General features: G+C 35.0%; 1 protein-coding gene across 2 annotated transcripts in view; it reads right to left on the bottom strand.

Moving 5' to 3' along the window:
- Positions 1-19,029, bottom strand: part of LOC136040532 (tyrosine-protein kinase transmembrane receptor Ror2-like) — a 141,896-nt gene that overhangs the window by 38,985 nt on the left and 83,882 nt on the right. For both annotated transcript variants that reach the window (XM_065724715.1, XM_065724716.1), the window contains 2 exons: positions 15,459-15,744; positions 2,989-3,231 (listed from right to left, as the gene is read on the bottom strand). In XM_065724715.1, the coding sequence (XP_065580787.1) occupies positions 2,989-3,231; positions 15,459-15,744 (529 nt within the window). The remainder of the gene's footprint in view (positions 1-2,988; positions 3,232-15,458; positions 15,745-19,029) is intronic.

The raw sequence follows: 19,029 nt of genomic DNA, 5'->3' as shown, positions 1-19,029 counted from the left end.
AACGGCGAAAAAAAAATTGAATACAAGGTAATTTTGTTTAGTAGTTATTGAAGATCATATCTTGGCGCAAATATTAGTTTTTAGTTCCTTAAATAAAGGAAATGAAAATTCTGATATCAAAAGGTTCAAATTCTTACTGTTTCTGTAAGTCAGAAAGAGGATGTAACTCATTTTGCAAAAGAAAAAGAACAGAAATTTTAAAAGTATTTTAATAGGAAACACAAAAATAGGAAATGTATTTCACTGCTATCAAATCTAAAAACGCTAACAAATAGTTACACTGTTTAAAAAACGACATAACAGTTTGATAATAAGTTAAACTAGGGTATCTATTCACATCTAGGACACAGCTATATTCCAGACACGGATGCGAGCACTTTGGACTTTGAGGCGAGTCCATTTTGGACGCTGTTACGATTTATGGCAATTTAGTCCAAAGTAAGCGTTAATCAGGTATTACAAAAATAAGAACTGGCTTAGTTTGTTAATACTATTAGAGGTGTGATTTGTGCCATTTTAGCGGATAATAGAGGCTATAGTAATTAGATGTATGTAAACATATTTCCCATTTCTTTTCTGTGGTTTACTAAATAAGTTTGATTAAATATTAAAGGAAGCAATGTCTGAAAAACGATAATTCAAATTGATTCCCATCTTTACCTATTCATAATGCAAATATTCTAGTTGGTAATGTCGAGCTCTCAGCTTTTAGTATGGACTGTGTGGCTTAAATGGAAGGTCAAACAGTCAAAGTTTGTGGCTTAAATAGAAGGTCGAACAGTCAAAAGCTTTTAGTATGGACTGTGTGGCTTAAATGGAAGGTCGAACGGTCAAAGTTTGTGGCTTAATTGGAAGGTCGAACAGCCAACAGCTCTTAGTGTGGACTGTGTGGCTTAAATGGAAGGTCGAACAGTCAAAGTTTGTGGCTTAAATGGAAGGTCGAACAGTCAAAGTTCTCTGGCAACGACAATGATGGGACTGAGGTTCTCGTTGGAACAGTTTTCTTCAAGGATTTTTTTTATGAGTCAAATAAGCTACTGTATATCAGTTAGAAATTTGATCAGTGTTTGAGAAACAACTAAGTGTTAAGAAAAGTTATTGATCTCCACTATGGCATACAAAAACACAGATTATCTTAGATAGTTCCTCAACACCTCCAATATATTGAATATGCCTCAACAAATCTACAAATCCAACGTTAAATAATTTTCAAAAGAATAAGAGATAAACACTTTTGTTTTAAGCACGGTGAGAAATAAACGTTTTATTGGAAATAGATTACTAATTGGTATTCATTTCCCCTGGGAGATATAGAATATTCTAGAAACGTTGCACTTTATCCTGCCTTGGAAGTGTCGACAAGACGTGTACTATTGTGCTGTAATGCCCTAGTTGAACACGTAGTGATTTATTTGTCCTATTTTGTTTTCTATTATTTTATGCATAGGTGACTGATATTTTAATTTATTGGAAGATTCTCTTGCATAGAATCCTATATAATTTAGTTTTTTGTTTCAGTCAATATTTACACTTGTAGATGATGATGAATCCCTGTGGTAGCAGAATAGATTGAAGCACCGCTTGACAATATGGTGTCCAGGTTCAATTCCAGTAGCCACAAGATTGGGCAACAGATTGCCCAATCTTGCCTGGGCGATTGCCCGCTACTTATCCCTGCAAAAACAACCCAGCAACTGAAACGCCAATTCGACGCCCTTTGCGACATCAATGGTTCTGGATCTTCATCCTTTATCTAGGTTATATTTTGGCCAGCCCTTGGCTCATGTCCTATGGATTTTGTTTACTTTTGTCTTTGTGTTGTTACTGTTGGAAATCATCTCAAAGTTTCCCTTATTCAAGTACACGATTGTTGTAGTACTGATAACGGAAGCGATTCTTTATTTTTGGATTTTTTTTTCTTAAAAGAATTGATAAAAATAAAACATTAACAGTCAAATCTTGAATACTGCCTTCTGTTGACAGAATGTTAGAATCCAGCAAAATCCTAAAGCTAACCAAATTAAAAAAGGATAATTCTGAAAATAAATGAAAGATGAATGAGTCACAAATGATTTACTAACCAATTCTTAGAGAAGCCAAACTTTCTTTTGTCCAAAAATACATTCTTCTATTCTTAGAGAAGTATTACATTCTTTTTAAATAAATTAGCCCATGACAGAAGATGAACTGAAATACAACAAACGAGTTTTCATTTCAATGACGTCAAGGAAATGTCATCTTTGAACAATAAACATTTCGAGGTTGTAAGTGTTTCCGCCACAAATTCTTTTCATACCTTTTGTTAACAGCCTTCCTCTATTATTAGAGAAGTCATCGATTTTTTTTCACACAAATTAACTGATGACAAAGAATGAACCGAAACGTGACAAATGAGTTCATTGTCATTCAAACCAGTGACGTCAATCAAATTTCCAACTTGCCTTAAAAAAGACAACGAGAACCTTTCCAAAGTTACAAGTGGTCTCACCATAAAAATTTCTTTCATAGCTTTTAGAAGTGCCGATTACTGCCACGTCATGAAAAAGTTACTACTGCTTTAAAATTCTCGATAGCTATCTAAATTATAATAATGAAATTCTGAATTGGAGCGGTAAAGCAGATCAGGTTCTTCAGGCCACAAATCATTCACAGGGAATGAAATGTAGAAATCTGGATATACGATTACATTAAACACTCTCTTTTAAAACAGTTCGTAACCGTAACAGTTCATATTCATAATCAAACCTTAAGTAATAACGATAGAAACTAAATAAATCGTAAGTAAATAACGTTAAGTAATAACGTTAAGTAATAAGTAATAACGTTATTAAGTAATAACGTTAACATAAATCGTTAAGTAATAACGATAGAAACTGATATATACCAACATTTGTATATGCGAAACTCTTTCCTGCATTATGATTTTTTTTTTAAACTTCATCAAAAAAAATAATACAATGAACGAATGATATAGATAGTAGTACATACGACAATATGGTATATCACAGTGTTGCCATCTAACAATAGGATCCATTGTGTAGCACCATGGTTTCGGCTCTTCTCCACCTGGATTTCGGCAGTAATTTTTAGCATCTTTCATTTCTTCAAAAACTGGGGGTGGGCGATTGTGAGAATGTGGCGACTGACTATTCCATGACTGGCAAGGTATTCCTTGTTTGGTAATATTTGCTTCACCAAGGTAAAACCGGCCATTACCTCGTAAGCAAGTTTCTACAAAGAAAAAACAAGCTTGCGCATAAAGGAATAAACAAAAGAACATGGAAAAACAGTGGTAAAAAAAATATAAGACTGTTTTCGTGACAATCCTAGCCAGTAAAGTGGATTCATGCTCTGCATGGTAATATAAGACCCAGGATTTGATTTGAGTTGCCGCAAGGTTCTGCAACGGGTTTGCTACCTGTCCATGAAAAAAAAAAAAAAAAAAAAAAAAAAAAAAAAAAAAAAAAAAAAAAAAAAAAAAAAAAAAAAAAAAAAAACAGCAACTGAAGTGCCAATTCAATACCCTTAGCCCCATCAGCGGCTCTATAGGATACTTATCCTTTCATGACGTAATATCAGTTTTCGAAGGGCTCATTTCCAGAAACATGTAAAGTGTAGGTAATTCATGATTAAATGTATTTTAGTAAAGGAAGTTACAATATGCATAGTGTTACGAAAAAAAAAATCTTCTTCTTTTGAGAAAAAGCGAAAGATTAAAGAATACATTAATACTTTGACACTTGACTTCGTTTTAAGAAATTACATTCAAAAATGATGCTGGGATTTTATATTGGAATTAAGCCGAGTGACTTCTTAAATTAAATCTTTATCAATACTCATATTTAGAATATCCTCGGAACAAGGCAGAAACTTTGATCCAATTATAAGTTTGCAGTTACAGCCTTCGAAAATATAAACGAATATTTAGGAAATCGTACTTGGATCTTGGAACTACGCTCCTGCCAGTAACTTTGGAATAAAACTAGTAGAAGTAAGAAGTTTAAAACTCTGAAGATTTAGAAGTATCCACAGCTTTGTTACTCAAAAGTTTGCAAGGCACCTGAAAATAGCCTTTTTTTTGCAAACCCTTACTCAAACTAGTATCTTTGAGAAGAAGGTAATAATAATGCATAGAAAAATTTAAAATTCCAACGAAACTTACCAAAAATTTAGTAGTTTTAAAGATTGCAACAGAAAAGTTTTAAAATGTCTTGTCTATTCAGATTCTAAATAGGCACTATTTAGACAAAAATGACTTTAATCGGTTAACGTGTCCATGCCTCACTATTCACAATTACCAGTAAATTACGTCGGGATGAAGACTGGCAGTTGAATTTCAGACCCATCAAGTTATCGAATCCCAAAGCAAAACAAAGGGTTAATCAACCATAACCGTTTCAGTTCGAATATTACTCTCTTTCCTGAAGATTTGTAGAATGTAAACATTCTTTTTACTTTTAGATTTTAAAATAAGCTAATGGTTTTCTGCTTCTTCTGAAGATCTTGGTCAATTTAAATTCAAATTAAAAGTTGTGGAAAGCTCCAGGCAAAGAAAAAAACAAGATATAGCATCATGGTTTCAACGTCCTCTAGTGGCATAGTAGGATTGATATATGCTTCGTAATATACGACCTGGAGTTGAACGCAGCTGCAGCAAACCCTGACTAGGCCCACACTTTGATCGCACTGCTGATACTATGCCAAAGCGTCTCTTTTGGGCCCCTGGCCCTAATTATCAGATACATTTCCTTTTCCTAACTTAGCATTATTCCTCTCTAAATTCATTATTTCGCTCCTGGCCCTAATTATCAGATAAATGTGCCTTCCAGAGCTTTAAGCTAACTCTAAGCTCGTTTCTTCTTTTCCGAGCATATCAGACAGTTATAAAGCAACATTGTTAGATAATGTTCAACTTGAATCGATAATACACTTATTCTTGAGCCTGCATAATGGTTGAATTGTCACTATTGGACAGCCCCACCCCCTCCGTCCAACACTGAGCACGGTGGTCTGAAGTGGTGCGTGGACAGAGACGTCCATGGGAGATTTCCAACGAGAGGTTTTGTTCTTCCAGAGACTATTCGATAAGTTATGAAGACATAACGGGACAAGTCGTAATCTAACTAGGTTGTTTTCATAAGATGTGGAGCGTAAGTCCCAGATTACTCTGGCCGCCTCGTTAATCCCCCTTAAAGTAGCCATAATAATCCAAACAAGAAGGGGGTTTCAGACTTTCAAATCTTCTTCAGTTAAAACCACTTTGCATTTCAAGGGTAATTCAAAATACAAAACTTGAGCGTTTCAAATAGTGATCTGACCAAATTTTCTTTTTATCTATTTGAGGACTGAGAACACTTGAAGACATCGACACTTGATCGACAAACAGTTTGTACTTCCTGTGCAAGTGGTATAAATCACAAGGTATGTGATTTTTCTGCAGTTCTGTGGCGAAAATATCCCCATAACAGTAGAATACTATATAATTTTTTTTTTTTTTTTTTAGAAAGCCAGTTTGGCTTAGTCCATGTTAAAATGCAAGAAAGAACGTATTCGCATCAAAAACCGAGAAATTCTGTTTTTTTTTCTACCGGATGATTGACACATTGAAAACAAAACCGGAATGTCACTCCTCTTTTTAACTATATCCAATCTTATTGACGTTTGATCATTTGACAATTTTCTTAAAACGATAATTATAGTCACCCTAAATTAAAGGTTTATTCACATAAAAACTTACTAATATCGATATTCATTCGATATTCAGGATTGGAAGGCGGCAGCTCAAAACAAATTTCAAGTTACAAAAGGTATACCAACGACAAGGAAAACCGGAATTCTACTGTTATATCTGCTTCAGCAAGAGTTAAAAGCAAGTATGAAAACGGCGAAACTTATCGACTTACAACTATCAAATCAGTATCATTCCGCAGAAACAACAAATACAGGCATGATGAAGACTATCGACTTAACTATTCTGTCCGCATCACTCAACAGAAACAACAAATGGTGAAGACTGTCAACTAGAGACTGTCAAGTTAGCATAGCTCTACAGAAACAACAACTACAGACATAATGAAGACCATTGACTTAAGACTTCTATGTCAGTAGCACTCTAAGGAAGCAACAAATACAGACATAATGAAGACTATCAACTTAAGAGTATTAAGTCAGCATTGCTACATAGAAACGACAAATACACACAAAATGAAGACTGTCAACTCACCACTACCATCAACTCATCAACATATAGCAACAGCTTATAAACCGCTGGTGCACCAGCTCATGAAAGAGAGTTGGGACGGTGGATGTTCCGTTTCGTGAAGTGTTAAGTCCAGACCCTGTTGAGTCTGTTGTCCAGACCCATTAAAAAAAAAAAAAAAAAAAAAATAAAAAAAAAAAAAAAAAATAAAAAAAAAAAAAATTAATATGGTAGAAGATTAGCTAAGATAAATTTGAAAAGTGAGTTTTGAACATTTTGAAGGACAGCAAAAGTCATACCTGAATATGCCATTGTTTGTTTGTCTGTTCATCATTTTTATATCTAATTAGTCTTCTCACAATTTTATTTGCTATATTGCTGTCCTGTCTATATTAATTGCAGAAACTGTGGCGTTTGAATAAAAAATGTGCGTGACGTAAGTTGATGTTCATTTGGGCAACATTCTGATAAATTGTCAAAATTGGGCAAATTGTCAAAATGTCGAATTGTCAAGACACATTTCTAAATTTTCAGTTCATAAGAGGTAGTTTATATATGCATCACATTCAGAAAATAGCCTTCAGCTTGTTCTTAGTAAGAATCAGCAAAGAGCAAACCATATTTCAATAATAGCTGTGCTACCAAAGAATACACTTTTAATCAAAAATTGTGTCTTATTTTACTACTATCATCAAAATAATCACTAAGCCACTCATCACCTGAATCCAATGGTTTTTTAAAAATATCATCGCATTTATATTTTTTTTTTCAGTTTTGGTTATTTCTTTAATCATAATATTTTTTCCATTTTCTGTACCTGTTTTCGTCCGAGTGTCAAAACATTACAAATTTCATCCTCTTAAAAAAAAAAGAAGATTATATTAGAGTTTACAATTTTTTGCATAAAACCTGTAGAACAATCAAAATCGTCATTAAAATCAAGGAGAACCAACACATTATCAGCTATTTTTAAGCCCTTCTTTCAACATAAGATACTAGATAATATGGTTAATTAGAATGATATAAACTGAAACTTATCGTACTTTAAATCAAAATTGAAAATTAAATTGGCCAATGATTTTCGTACCGCAAGTATTTTGTTAAAGAGTATTCAAAAATGCCGAGAGGAAGTCCATTCCAGGGCAGCCGAGACTGCCAAAAGTGGCAGTCCATGATTTACTCCATATCCATACCCAAGTCCTCCATATTTATTTATTAAAAATGTGTAGTAAACAAGAAAATACTAGGTGATATAGTATATGTCTATTATGCAGCTGAATGTGCGTCAGACCAAAATAGAATTTTTTCCCAAGTATTGTAATATCTTCATTTTAGTGAAAATAATCTGTATTTTGAGCTTAATGTTTCTGTTTCTCATAATATCGAAGAAATAAACCGCCATAACCCAGATTATAAGGGATTATAAGGGCTGTGGGGGGGGAGGGGATGACATCCCAAAAGACGTAGTTGTTGGCCTTTTCAATTACACTGAGCAAACTGGCTATCTCAAAATTTTGAATGGATGTGTTTGGGGTATTGATGGGGGTGGGAGGGGGGCTGGTAGCCCTCGAATACCTTTTGACTCTTTAAAATGCATTTGGATTTTGAATTTCTAATCCGAGAAATTTCAATTTTCAAATAAATTACTGATATTTCCTATTGATAATCTGTATACACATACTATTTTCTGATTCAGTTAAACTTTTCCCTTAATATTTTCTCAGATTTTCACTTCAATATCCACAGGCTTGGTAATACTCGCTACAGAACCGGTTGTTGTAGTGGCAGTAGTAGTAGTGGCGTGCAAATATTGCCTTTTGGTCAATTGATCTTCCCCTTTAAGCATTCCTTGGAGCTTCCAACTTAATACCTTAGTCCATACCGGAGATACGCCCTTTCGACATTCTGCATACACATAGCGTCTTTTTATACTGCCGCTTCATACCCTAGTCTTAATAACACTAGTATCAAGCAATAGTAGGAGCAGTAGTGTTGTATTAGTAGCAGTAGTAACAGTAGTAGCTGCAGTATTAATAGCAGTAGTAGTATGCATATGCTGTATTTTGGCCAGTTGAACATCCTCTCATTATGGCCAGGAATTTTCAGCTCAATACGGTAAGTTGTTCCAAAGATATTGTTGATACACCCTTTTGACAATTATGCAGATAGTACGTTTGGACTTAGTTCAACTGTCTCCTCAACATTTCCTCAAATTTTCGCTTAAATGCCCTTAGCCTTGGCAGTAATTGTTACGGAAGCAGCAATTGTATGCCAGAGGTAGAAGTTTTAGTACTTGTAGTAGTAATAAAAACATTATTATCGTGCAAATATTGTCTTTTTGGTCAACTAGGCTGAATAAAATGGCTGTCTCAAATGACTGGATGTGTTTGGTGAATTGATTGGCGTGCGAGGGGGGGGGGGGGTGGTTTCACTCAATAAATTTTTACTCTTATAAAGGGCACCTAAAAAGGAACTAGGCCTTCCAATTTCCAATCTAACGAGCCACCTCCAAAGTTTATACGGCCATCTCCTTCACAAAAAACCTCCAATATTTTGATAATGGGCAAATTGTAGAAGTTACAGCCCTTGCCGGGGGACTGAGTGGATTTGTCAACACCTGAGTTATAATTATTTTATCTTCGGGTTGTTTTGAACAAAATAGCTATCTTAAAATTTTCATCAGATGCATTTGGGGAAAAACGGCTTGAGGGGGGAGGGCTGGTTGCCCTTTGATCACTTTTGACTCATAAAAAAGGCACTGAAACTTTCGATTTCCAATCAAATGAGTCACCTCCAAAGTTTATACGACCACCCTTCCCATAAAAGCCTTAAATGCTAATAATGGGCAACGAGCATAACTTATAGCCCTTGCCTCGAGGGCCGAGGGGAGTCATCAGACCCAGAATCATAGTTATTTGACCTTCAAAATATTTTGAACGAAATGGCTATCTCAAAATTTTGATCGGAAGCATTTAGGAGGAAAAGGACGAAAAGGGGGATGGTTGCCCTTCGATCACTTTTGACTCTTAAAAAGGGAAAGATAATTTCTGATTTCAAATCAAATGAGCCTCCTCCGAAGTTTATACGACCAACACTTGCATAAAATCCTTGTATGTTAACAATGGACAATTTCCATGACTTACAGCCCTGACCCTGGGGGTTGTGGGGGGTTTTGTCAACCCAAGAGGCACGGTTATTTGACCTGTGGACTATTTTGATCAAAATGGCTATCTCAATATTTTGATCTGATGCATTTGGTGAAACGAGGGCGTGGGAAGAGGGCTACTTCCCCTCTGATCACTTTTGACTCTTAAAAAGGACACTAGGGCTTCCGATTTCCAATCAAATGAGCCCCCTCCACAGTTTATACGACCACACCACGCATAAAATCCTTATATACCTCCGGGGAACAACCTATAACCCTTGTCCCCAGGCTTTGGAGGGTTGTGTCAGTCTCGGAGGCATTGTTATACGTCTTTGGACTATTTTTAACCAAATAGCTATCTCAAAATTTTGATCTGATACATTTTGGGAAAAGAGGGAGGGGAGGGAGTGTTCTAGTTGCCCTCTGATCAATTTTGACTCTTTGAAAGGGCACAAGAACTTCCATTTCCAATGGAATGAGTCCCCGTCGACTAGTTTCCCTCTTATAACTTTTGACTCTTAAGAATGGCACTAGAATTTCCTATTTCTAATGGAATGAGCCCCCTCCGAAGTTCATACGACAAACCCAGCAATATAAACCTTGTGTGCTAATAAGCGCAAATTATAGCCATTGTCCTGAGGGCTGTGGGGGGGTCGACATCCCCAAAGACATAATTACCGGACCTTTCAACTATGCTGAACAAAATGGCTATCTAAAAATTTTGATTGGATGTGTTTGGGAAAATGATGGGCTTGGGGGCTAGTTGCCCTCCAATCACTTTTGACTCTTAAAAAGGGCACTATAACTTTTAATTTCGAATCGAATGAGCTCTTTTGGAAGTTTCTTAGGCAGCACTATTGCGCTGCATATGATTAAACATCCAAAACAACATACCCTGGAAGTTGCAACACAATACTCTTAGCCACTACGGAGATATTGCAGATACGCCCTTTTGGCAATTTGTGTACACATAGTGCGTCTTTAATTCGTTCAACAGCCCCCTCAATATGTCTTGAAGGTTTCAACTGTCATCCAACTCTCATCCAACGAAATCCATGCTCGATTATCATCAGTAAAACTCTATTACATTATTCTTGTATGCATTCAGATTAATTGCATTCTATCCGCATGAATAACAATACCCCTTTCTGTCCAGTCGAAATTATGCAGTAAAAATATTATTAAAACACCCTTAGCTTTTCCAGAGATACTGCAGATACACCCTTTTGACAAACTTGACGTACACAGTGCCTTTTAGTTTGGTTCAACATCCCCATTCAACATTTCCTGAAAATATCAATTTAATAACCTTAACCTTTTCGGACACCCAGGATCAGACCTGCCTCCTCCCCCTTCCCAATAATAAAACTATAAGTCAAAAATGGGCAATTTGAAAAATTTACGGTCCTTGTCCCAGGGGATGTAGGGGTCACGCATCTTTGGAAGCATAGTTTTTGGACCTATCAACTATGTGAAAAAATTAACGTCTCAAAATTTGGATTGAGTTTATTTGTGGGTTGAGAGGAGAAAAGGGTAGCCAAAACAGGCGTGATAGGGCGGCTGGCTGCTCTCCAATCTTTTTCGACTCCTAAAAAGGGCACTAGACATTTGAACTTCCAACTGAATGAGCCCCTGTGAATGAAATTTCTGCGACCACTGTTTCCATACGATGTGGTCATGAAAAAAAGAAAAATAATGAATTGAAGCCATATGCTTTACTATATGCTATTATTAGCCATATGCTATTTAAAATTATCTTGTGAAAAAAAGTCTTTACAACTCACAATATATCTAGCCGCACGGCAGAGAGACCGAATAGAGAAACTGACAAAATCCATGGTCAATTGCTTCTTTTTTCTACTAATTTATCTATGGTTTTGACATAATAGAAGCTAACTGTTCTAATCTGACACAAAAATGACATAGCGGAGAAGATAATCAGAAAAGTTATTGAAAAAAGTTTGACATTTATACAATAGAAGAATAGAAGAACCCTTGGTTCCCGCAGACACGTCTTACATACGATTAGTTTCATTTCACAGCAATTCTGCTCGATGTTGCAACCAGCTCGAGTGCAACAGTCTCAAGCTGAATAATTTCAGTATTGTTCTGCACTTTTTCAAATCAACGAAGATGATTATAAATAAAAAATAATGGTAAAGAGAAAGGTTTATTCTTGATGCAAGACATCAAAAAATTATTTTACAAAAAAAAAGATACTCTAATCACATTCAGACAAATCGTTGATGTTACCTTCTATAGGTCAATAATGACGAAGACCACACTGCTTTTCCATAACACAACAACAAAAGTTAAAATACAACTCATTATTCTCTCTTTTGTTGTTGTCTTCTATAGGTCGTACCTGACATTTCCACAGTTCTGACATAATTGCTGTCCTAAAACGGAGGATCAGCAGCGCGATATGTGACTCACTCACTCCCACTCAGCTCACTCTCACTTTGATTCTCCGAATGTGCGTTACCCTAACGGCGTTCTAACATGAAAGTAAGGAGCCTTACGCTTTATAACAAACGAAATTGCTACAATTAAGAGGGGCTGATCCCCCCTCTCCAGCCCCTGCTCATTGCACTAAAGTTAGCCTATGCTTTGCTGGAACGTCCATCGTCCATCGTCTTTCAAAAATTTTAACTTCAAAATATGCCGGTCACAATAGGTAAAAACTAGAAATATGTTTTGTTTCCCTCAAAGTACAAAATACACTTTAGCGTAAAGGACAGATTATTGAGGGGGGAGCCCCTCTTCCTTCTCTTATTTACCGTGTCATCTTGTTCGTTTAAATTTTAGCGTGGATTTTTTTCTTTCAAGTAATAAGATTTATGTGTACCCTTACCTTATCACAAAAAATAAGTGGACACCCAAGCAAGCAAGCCTTCTTATTCCAAATTATTCAGCCAATAATTGAATAGAAACAAAAAAAATCAATGTTCGATACAAGGAAAAAAAGGCAAAAGAATTTAATCAAACAACAAAACAACATTTTTATGATGAAAAAAAAACAAATAAGCAAAAAACGGTTTTTCTTCCAAGATTAGAATAACAAAAATATGTGATAATTACAGAGTGCAACTAAATAATGTGGCTTAAGTTTGGTATGCCAGGCAACAAATCTCCCTCAGTAGTCTTTGAGCTTTAGGAACAGAAAGACATATTTTTGTCTCAACATTGGCTGGTCTAACCAAAATTAAAAAAAAAAAAAAAAAAGAAGCAAACATCAAGACCAGCGTTGGTCTCAAGACCAACTTGAAAAGTCATCTTTCTAGCCCGGGGATTTCAAACTCTGATATATGTACCATTAGTACATTATAATATTTAGTGGTACAATTTTATAGAACCTCAGGCTTTTTTTACGCAGAAAAAAAAACCTTCGGCTTTATTGATAACCACGTTGTCAATAAAGGCTGTACAACCACTAATCCATTTTTATCATTAAAATTAATAATAAAATCATATTGAACGGCAATCCGTTCTCACTTGACAGATTTCTTTTTTTTAACGCGTTATTAAATTTTTGGTTACTATGGGCTACAGTTCGTTCTTTAATAGTTTGGCCCTAAGGGGGCAACTATGAAACGTTTTTATGGAGGTACATACATTTTGTTTCAAATTTATGTGGTAAAACATTTGAAAAATTGAGGCTCCCTATTCTAGCTCATTGGCCCACAGTCACACCCAAAATTAAAAGATGCATTTAAAAAACTACCTATTGAGAAACTATGCCATTTACGGCTGATTCACAAATGGGAACTATTATTTCGATCAGTCTTTACAGTACAATTTTATTTCGGAAATAAATTTATGGGAATTTTGAGAGCTACACGGGAAAAAATAGTTACAATATCGAATGTCTTTTGAAACAACAGAACATAATAAATAAATTACATTCGAATATGAGTGTCCGGGGCTAGTACTTCGAATAAGGGTGTTTCAGGGGTTTTCCCAAGTCTTTTTTAGATGACCTATAAGAGAGGAACCCCCTTCTGTTCCTTAACGGGACAGGGGGCAGATATCATCTTTTCAGGGAACGAGTCCTAAAAAGGAACTGACTAAGCTAGTTTGCGTAGCTTCTCTTGGACGGGAAACCACAAAACGAATTGCAATGATTACTAAAAAGAAGCATCCATGTCCAGAGTTTGCAATGAACTTATACTTAAGCCAACTAAGTCTATTTGTAGAGATTCACCCTTTCCCGTAGAATAAATGACGAACAAACCACGAAAATTCCTTATTTCTCAAGAACTACCAAACAAGATAATTAGCTCAATCTCGTATTTTCTTCACCTTCCGTGTTTCCCCGGTTCTGATGTCGAAACTATAGCAACAACAGCGATTACAAAGGAAGAACAGGAAAATATCTAGTAATTTGGCTAACGAGAGCACAAATAGAGTTGATTTTGTTTGCTAGTAACGAAAAAAATTATTCCAAGATTACTTTTCATAACAACAATTATGAGGGAATCGATAGGAGAGCAATTAAATGATATCAGATACTGTTTCATCCAGAGGCGGTTTTAGGGGAGGGACAGAAAGGGCACTTGCTCCGGAGATGAAAATTTTAGGGGCGCAATATTTCAAATAAATAATCTAACGGTTATAATCATTTTATAATTTTTAAAATTTTTATTCACTGCTTCCCTCTAAGACAGAGCAAGCTGATAGTGATAAGCAAATCAAGGTGCCTAATTACAAGAATCGCCAGAAACGTTTTTAGAAGAAGCACTTGTAAAATATCATAGTAGTAAGTTTTCCATCCCACGGCACACGAACTAACATTTCGTCTTCATCCATTTAAGTTTTTTTTCGTTTTTATTGTACGAATCCAACTTGTCACTTGGCCCGTTAATCTCATTACGATGTAAGATGGAAACATGTTTGCCACTAAACTATTCGAAATGATTTTTCTAAAAGTCGACATCTTAAAAATAAATTTTACACAAAATAGTCGAACTGACAAAACTAGAGAAAAATCTATAGCAACGTCGACAATTACCACAGAAGGACAGGGAGAAAAAAAAGTCTAATTGGATAGTGGGAAAGGCAAGACATTTCAATAATAATAAAAAAGTGAAATAAATGTTATCAAATAGGATTCCACCGATTTTGTTTTTGTTGAGTATTATACTTTTTAGGACTGATTATTTGTGCCATTAAGAGTCTTAACTGAGAAACAGAAACTTCAATGAAAGAGAGTTGAACAAAGAAAAGACCAGTTAAAACTATTCACGGACTTCGAGAAAGACAAAGATGAAAAACTAAAAAAATGATTCATGGTCTTTTAGATATAAATATGTTACATAATATGTTTTAAATAAGGTAGATCTAGATTGTGAAATATAAATGATATTTTGAAATGCAAACCAAGGTTATTTACTTATCCTTAATTTACTTATTGTGCACACAAAAAGAAAAAGCAAACGTAAATTATAAGTAAAATGTAAATAGAGGATCTTCAAAATACCCTGCACGTTAAGAAATTTACATCCCCGAGACGTTCACTAAAGAATTTTAGGTCTCATCACAATGGTATACTGTTTATCCTACATTGTATGCAAAAAACTTTTGCAAATAAAAAAATAACCAAGTGACAAGATTTTGAGAGAATTTTATTTCCATGACCAGCGCCATCTTAAAAATGACCTCATTCTCCAAAATAATATAATGTCCAAAGCAGGAGAAATCTATGTGACTTAACTAATAATACTTTCAGGCGAATACAATATTAATAACTTAATGAACAATCTAGTACTTACATATAATGAACGGAGAGACAGAGGGTAGTTTACAAAAAAAGAGAAAGAACGAGAAAAAGGGAGATCGAGAAAAAGAGAGGAAGAATGACAAAGAGAGATATAATGAGAGAAAGAGAGAAAGAATGAGAAAACAGAGAAAAAATTAGAAAAAGAGAGAAAGAATGAGAAAAAGAGATAAAGGAGATAGAGGGAGAAAGAGAGAGAAACCCATATTTATGTGGTGGTATAAAATAAAATAAGGAAAATTAAGATAAAGAAGAAATAAAGGGCGTTAAGCTGAAAAAAAAGAAGAAAGCAATCATCCAAAAACATAAAGAACAAGCTGAGACGTGACAAAACCTACTTGTAACTTGGTCCTTCTTAATTTTAGTTAACCCTGCGTGGGAACATTTTGGATGCCCATTTTCGTCCACGTCATCAACCCTTGGCAACGTTTCACACTGAGGAAGACGAAAATGACCCCGAGAGCCAATGACAACACCCCGTTTTTTGTCCTCCTCAATCAGCGACCATTCATTGAAGCATAGAGACTGCCGAACAGCTATACAATCTTCATAGCAGAGTGGGAGACTTAATGCGTTGCCATTTAATATTCGACAATGCGGAAAAGCGTAATGGCACAACAGCTTCTATAAGAAAATAGAAGGACATGAAAGCAAAAGAAGATCCATTCACATTTCTGTTACACATCACGAATAGGTGTGAGACATTAAAAAATTAATTGTGCTACTCCAATCCATCTTGAATACCCTTCAAAGCCCAAAATTGAATTTGATATGTCAAGGGATGAGGGAAATTGACAAAATAGCTTAATTTCAAGTTAAGAGCTTCATTAAAGATAATTTTGGCTAAAATTAAGTGGTTGCATAGTAATAAAATTCGAGCTTTCAATTGAAATGAAACAGGGGTTTCAAATTAGCTGAGTAGGCTTACTACATTAGTTCAAATAGAAGATCCGTAAGTAACTAATCTTATTTATCACTGGTGAATCACCTTTAACTTGCCAACCATTGGCTATTTTACATACTGAAGCCTCGTAATTTAAGTGCTTATGTGAAAGGCCCATAAGTGTCATTAGAATGAAATATTTACTTCACTGCTGAGATAATTATTAAAGCAGAAACATATACTAAAAAAATCGCTTTTTACCGAACAAACATATTTTTTTACTGAAAAAGTTCCATAAAACACCATGAAATCTGCCTTGAAAAATGAAATTCATTAAATTCCATCCGGAAAAATCAATAATAATTGAGTTGTCAAAGGAGTTTCATCTTTCCAACTAGTGTTCCCCCTATAAATTTAGATTATTCATCATTTCATGGCGTCAAGAGAGGCTCCAAGCCCCGCCCACCATTCTCGCACGTGTCTTCAAGGCTTTGCTGAAAATGCACATCAGTGTCAGCGACGCTGGTAAAACATCAGGAATAAAAACATACCTCAATATGTAATTAAATAAAAAAACTAGTTTTTTTAACTGAAAGTAAGGAGCGACATTAAAACTTAAAACGAACAGAAATTACTCCGTATATGAAATGGGTTGTCCCCTTCGCAATCCCTCGCTCTTTACGCAAAAGTTTTAAATTGTTCTAAAAAGTAGAATTGAGGCAAAGTAGTCTAACTTTAGCGCAAAGAACGAGGGATTGCGAAGGGGACAACCCATTTCATATACGGAGTAATATCTGCTCGTTTTAAGTTTTAATGTCGCTCCTTACTTTCAGTTTTAAAAAAAATAGCTTTTTTTGTTTAATTTCTGAACGTTTTTGAATTAATGCATGTTTGATTTTCGCTATCCGCACATAAAGTATTAAAATGAAATTTGCATATTAATTCTTTTTTTAGCTAAATGGCTTTCTCTTAGTTTTGATCAGACGATTTTGAGAAATAAGGGGTGGGGAAGGAGGCCTAGTTGCCCTCCAATTTTTCGGTTACTTAAAAAGGCAACTAGAACTTTTAATTTTTAACGAACATTTTTATTAGTAAAAAATATACGTAACTTAAGAATTAACTTACGTAACAAACTTTTATATTCTTATATTTTTACTATGTATATGAGGGGGTTTGTCCCCTGGTTTAATACCTCGCTCTTTACACTAAATCTTAACTTTTGTCCCAATTCTTTAAGAATGATCCCTGAATCAGAAAGGCCGTAGAATAAATAGTTGAAATTACTAAAAATACTTTAGCATAAAGAACGAGGTATTTATCTCCTCCTAAATACCTTGCTCTTTATGCTAAAGTATTTTAAGAACCCCTCATATGCGTAATAATCTCTGTTCGTTTTAAGTTTTAATACTACTCCTTACTTTTAAATGAAAAAACTTTTTCATGTTTATTTTTTCATTGTTTTTTTTTTATAGTAATGCTAGAAAATCCCGCACCCTTTTCAATGAATTTCTCTTCCCCCATGATATATTCCTCCAAGGAAAGGTCCTTCCAAATAGCCCTCTCCCCTCAACCCTACCCCCAAACCCAAAAAAATCCCCCTGAAAACGTCTGTACACTTCCCAATAACCATTACTGTTTTTAAACACTGGTCAAAGTTTGTAGCTTGCAGCCCCTCCCCGAGGGACAGTGGGGGAGTAAGCCATCCCCAAAGACATAGTTATTATGGTTTCTGACTATGTGGAATAAAATGGCTATCTCAAAATTTTGATCCGTTGACTCTGGGAAAAAAATGAGCGTGGGAGGGGGCCTAGGCGTCCTCCATTTTTTTGGTCACTGAAAAAGGGCACTAGAACTTTTTACTTCCGTTAGAATGAGCCCTCTTGCGACATTCTAGGATCACTTGGTCGATACGATGACCCCTGGAAAAACAAAAAACAAAACAAAAACAAATAAACACGCACCCGTGATCTGTCTTCTGGCAAAAAATACGAAATTCCACATTTTTGTAGATGGGAACTTGAAATTCTTTTTATAGGGTTCTCTGATACGCTGAATGCGATGGTGTGATTTTTGTTAAGATTCTGTGACTTTTAGGGGGTGTTTCCCCATATTTTCCGAAATAAAGCAAATTTTCTCAGGCTCATAACTTTTGATGACAATGACTAAATTTGATAAAACTTATATATTTAAAATCAGCATGTAAGTTGATTCCTTTGATGTATCTTTTAGCATCCGTTTTTTTAGAGTTTTGTTTACTATTCAGCCGGGTCGCTCCTTACTACAGTTTGACTTCAAGAAATCGAAATTCCGAACTATTATTTCTATTGAATGCATCGTATATTCATTTTTCATCATTATTAAACATATGTAGTCTTTACTCTTTAAGCAAATGAAACCGAGGAATAAAATATCAAAGAAACTTACTCAAAACTTACTATACAATTGTATCCCTCTTTTATACATATAAAGAATCTCTTTCAAGTTTGAACGTCCCTTTAGTCTCTTTGCAAAATTAGTACCACCGCAAAGGAACTAACTCTAATTGCATTTAGGGAGTGATATTATAATGAATGCATTCAAAATAGATTTAAAATTCATTCAGCATTCAAAGCATAGAAGAACAATTGAAGAGAAGAGACTGGATAATCTAAATAAAGATAATTCCATTTATTTCCACTATGGCCGAAGGATTCAGATGATAGAGACAGATAAAGAATGACAAAGCCAAACTGTAAAGTCAAAGGACCACAATCTCCATTTTCAGAACAAAAATTATTTGAGTTCTCCTTGAACAGGTTCTCGCTGAAAATGTTCAGCGGCCAAATTTAGAATTTAAAAGCTAGTTTTCCTTCTTATTAATTGTAGAAGAATCGAATTGTAAGGCAAAACTTGAAATTTGCCTAACTTTTCATTATCAAGATTTTACGAATACCACAAACACCAAATACCAAAGCAAAGTTTTCGCAATCAGAAGTATAATTTTCTCCTCACTTCATACATTTTTCTACACCATTGATGACTGTCGG

The sequence above is a fragment of the Artemia franciscana genome, chromosome 21, assembly GCF_032884065.1.
Source record: "Artemia franciscana chromosome 21, ASM3288406v1, whole genome shotgun sequence".
NCBI lineage: Eukaryota > Metazoa > Arthropoda > Branchiopoda > Anostraca > Artemiidae > Artemia > Artemia franciscana.
Note: the sequence above shows the minus strand (reverse complement) of the source record. Positions and strands in the feature narration are given on the sequence as shown.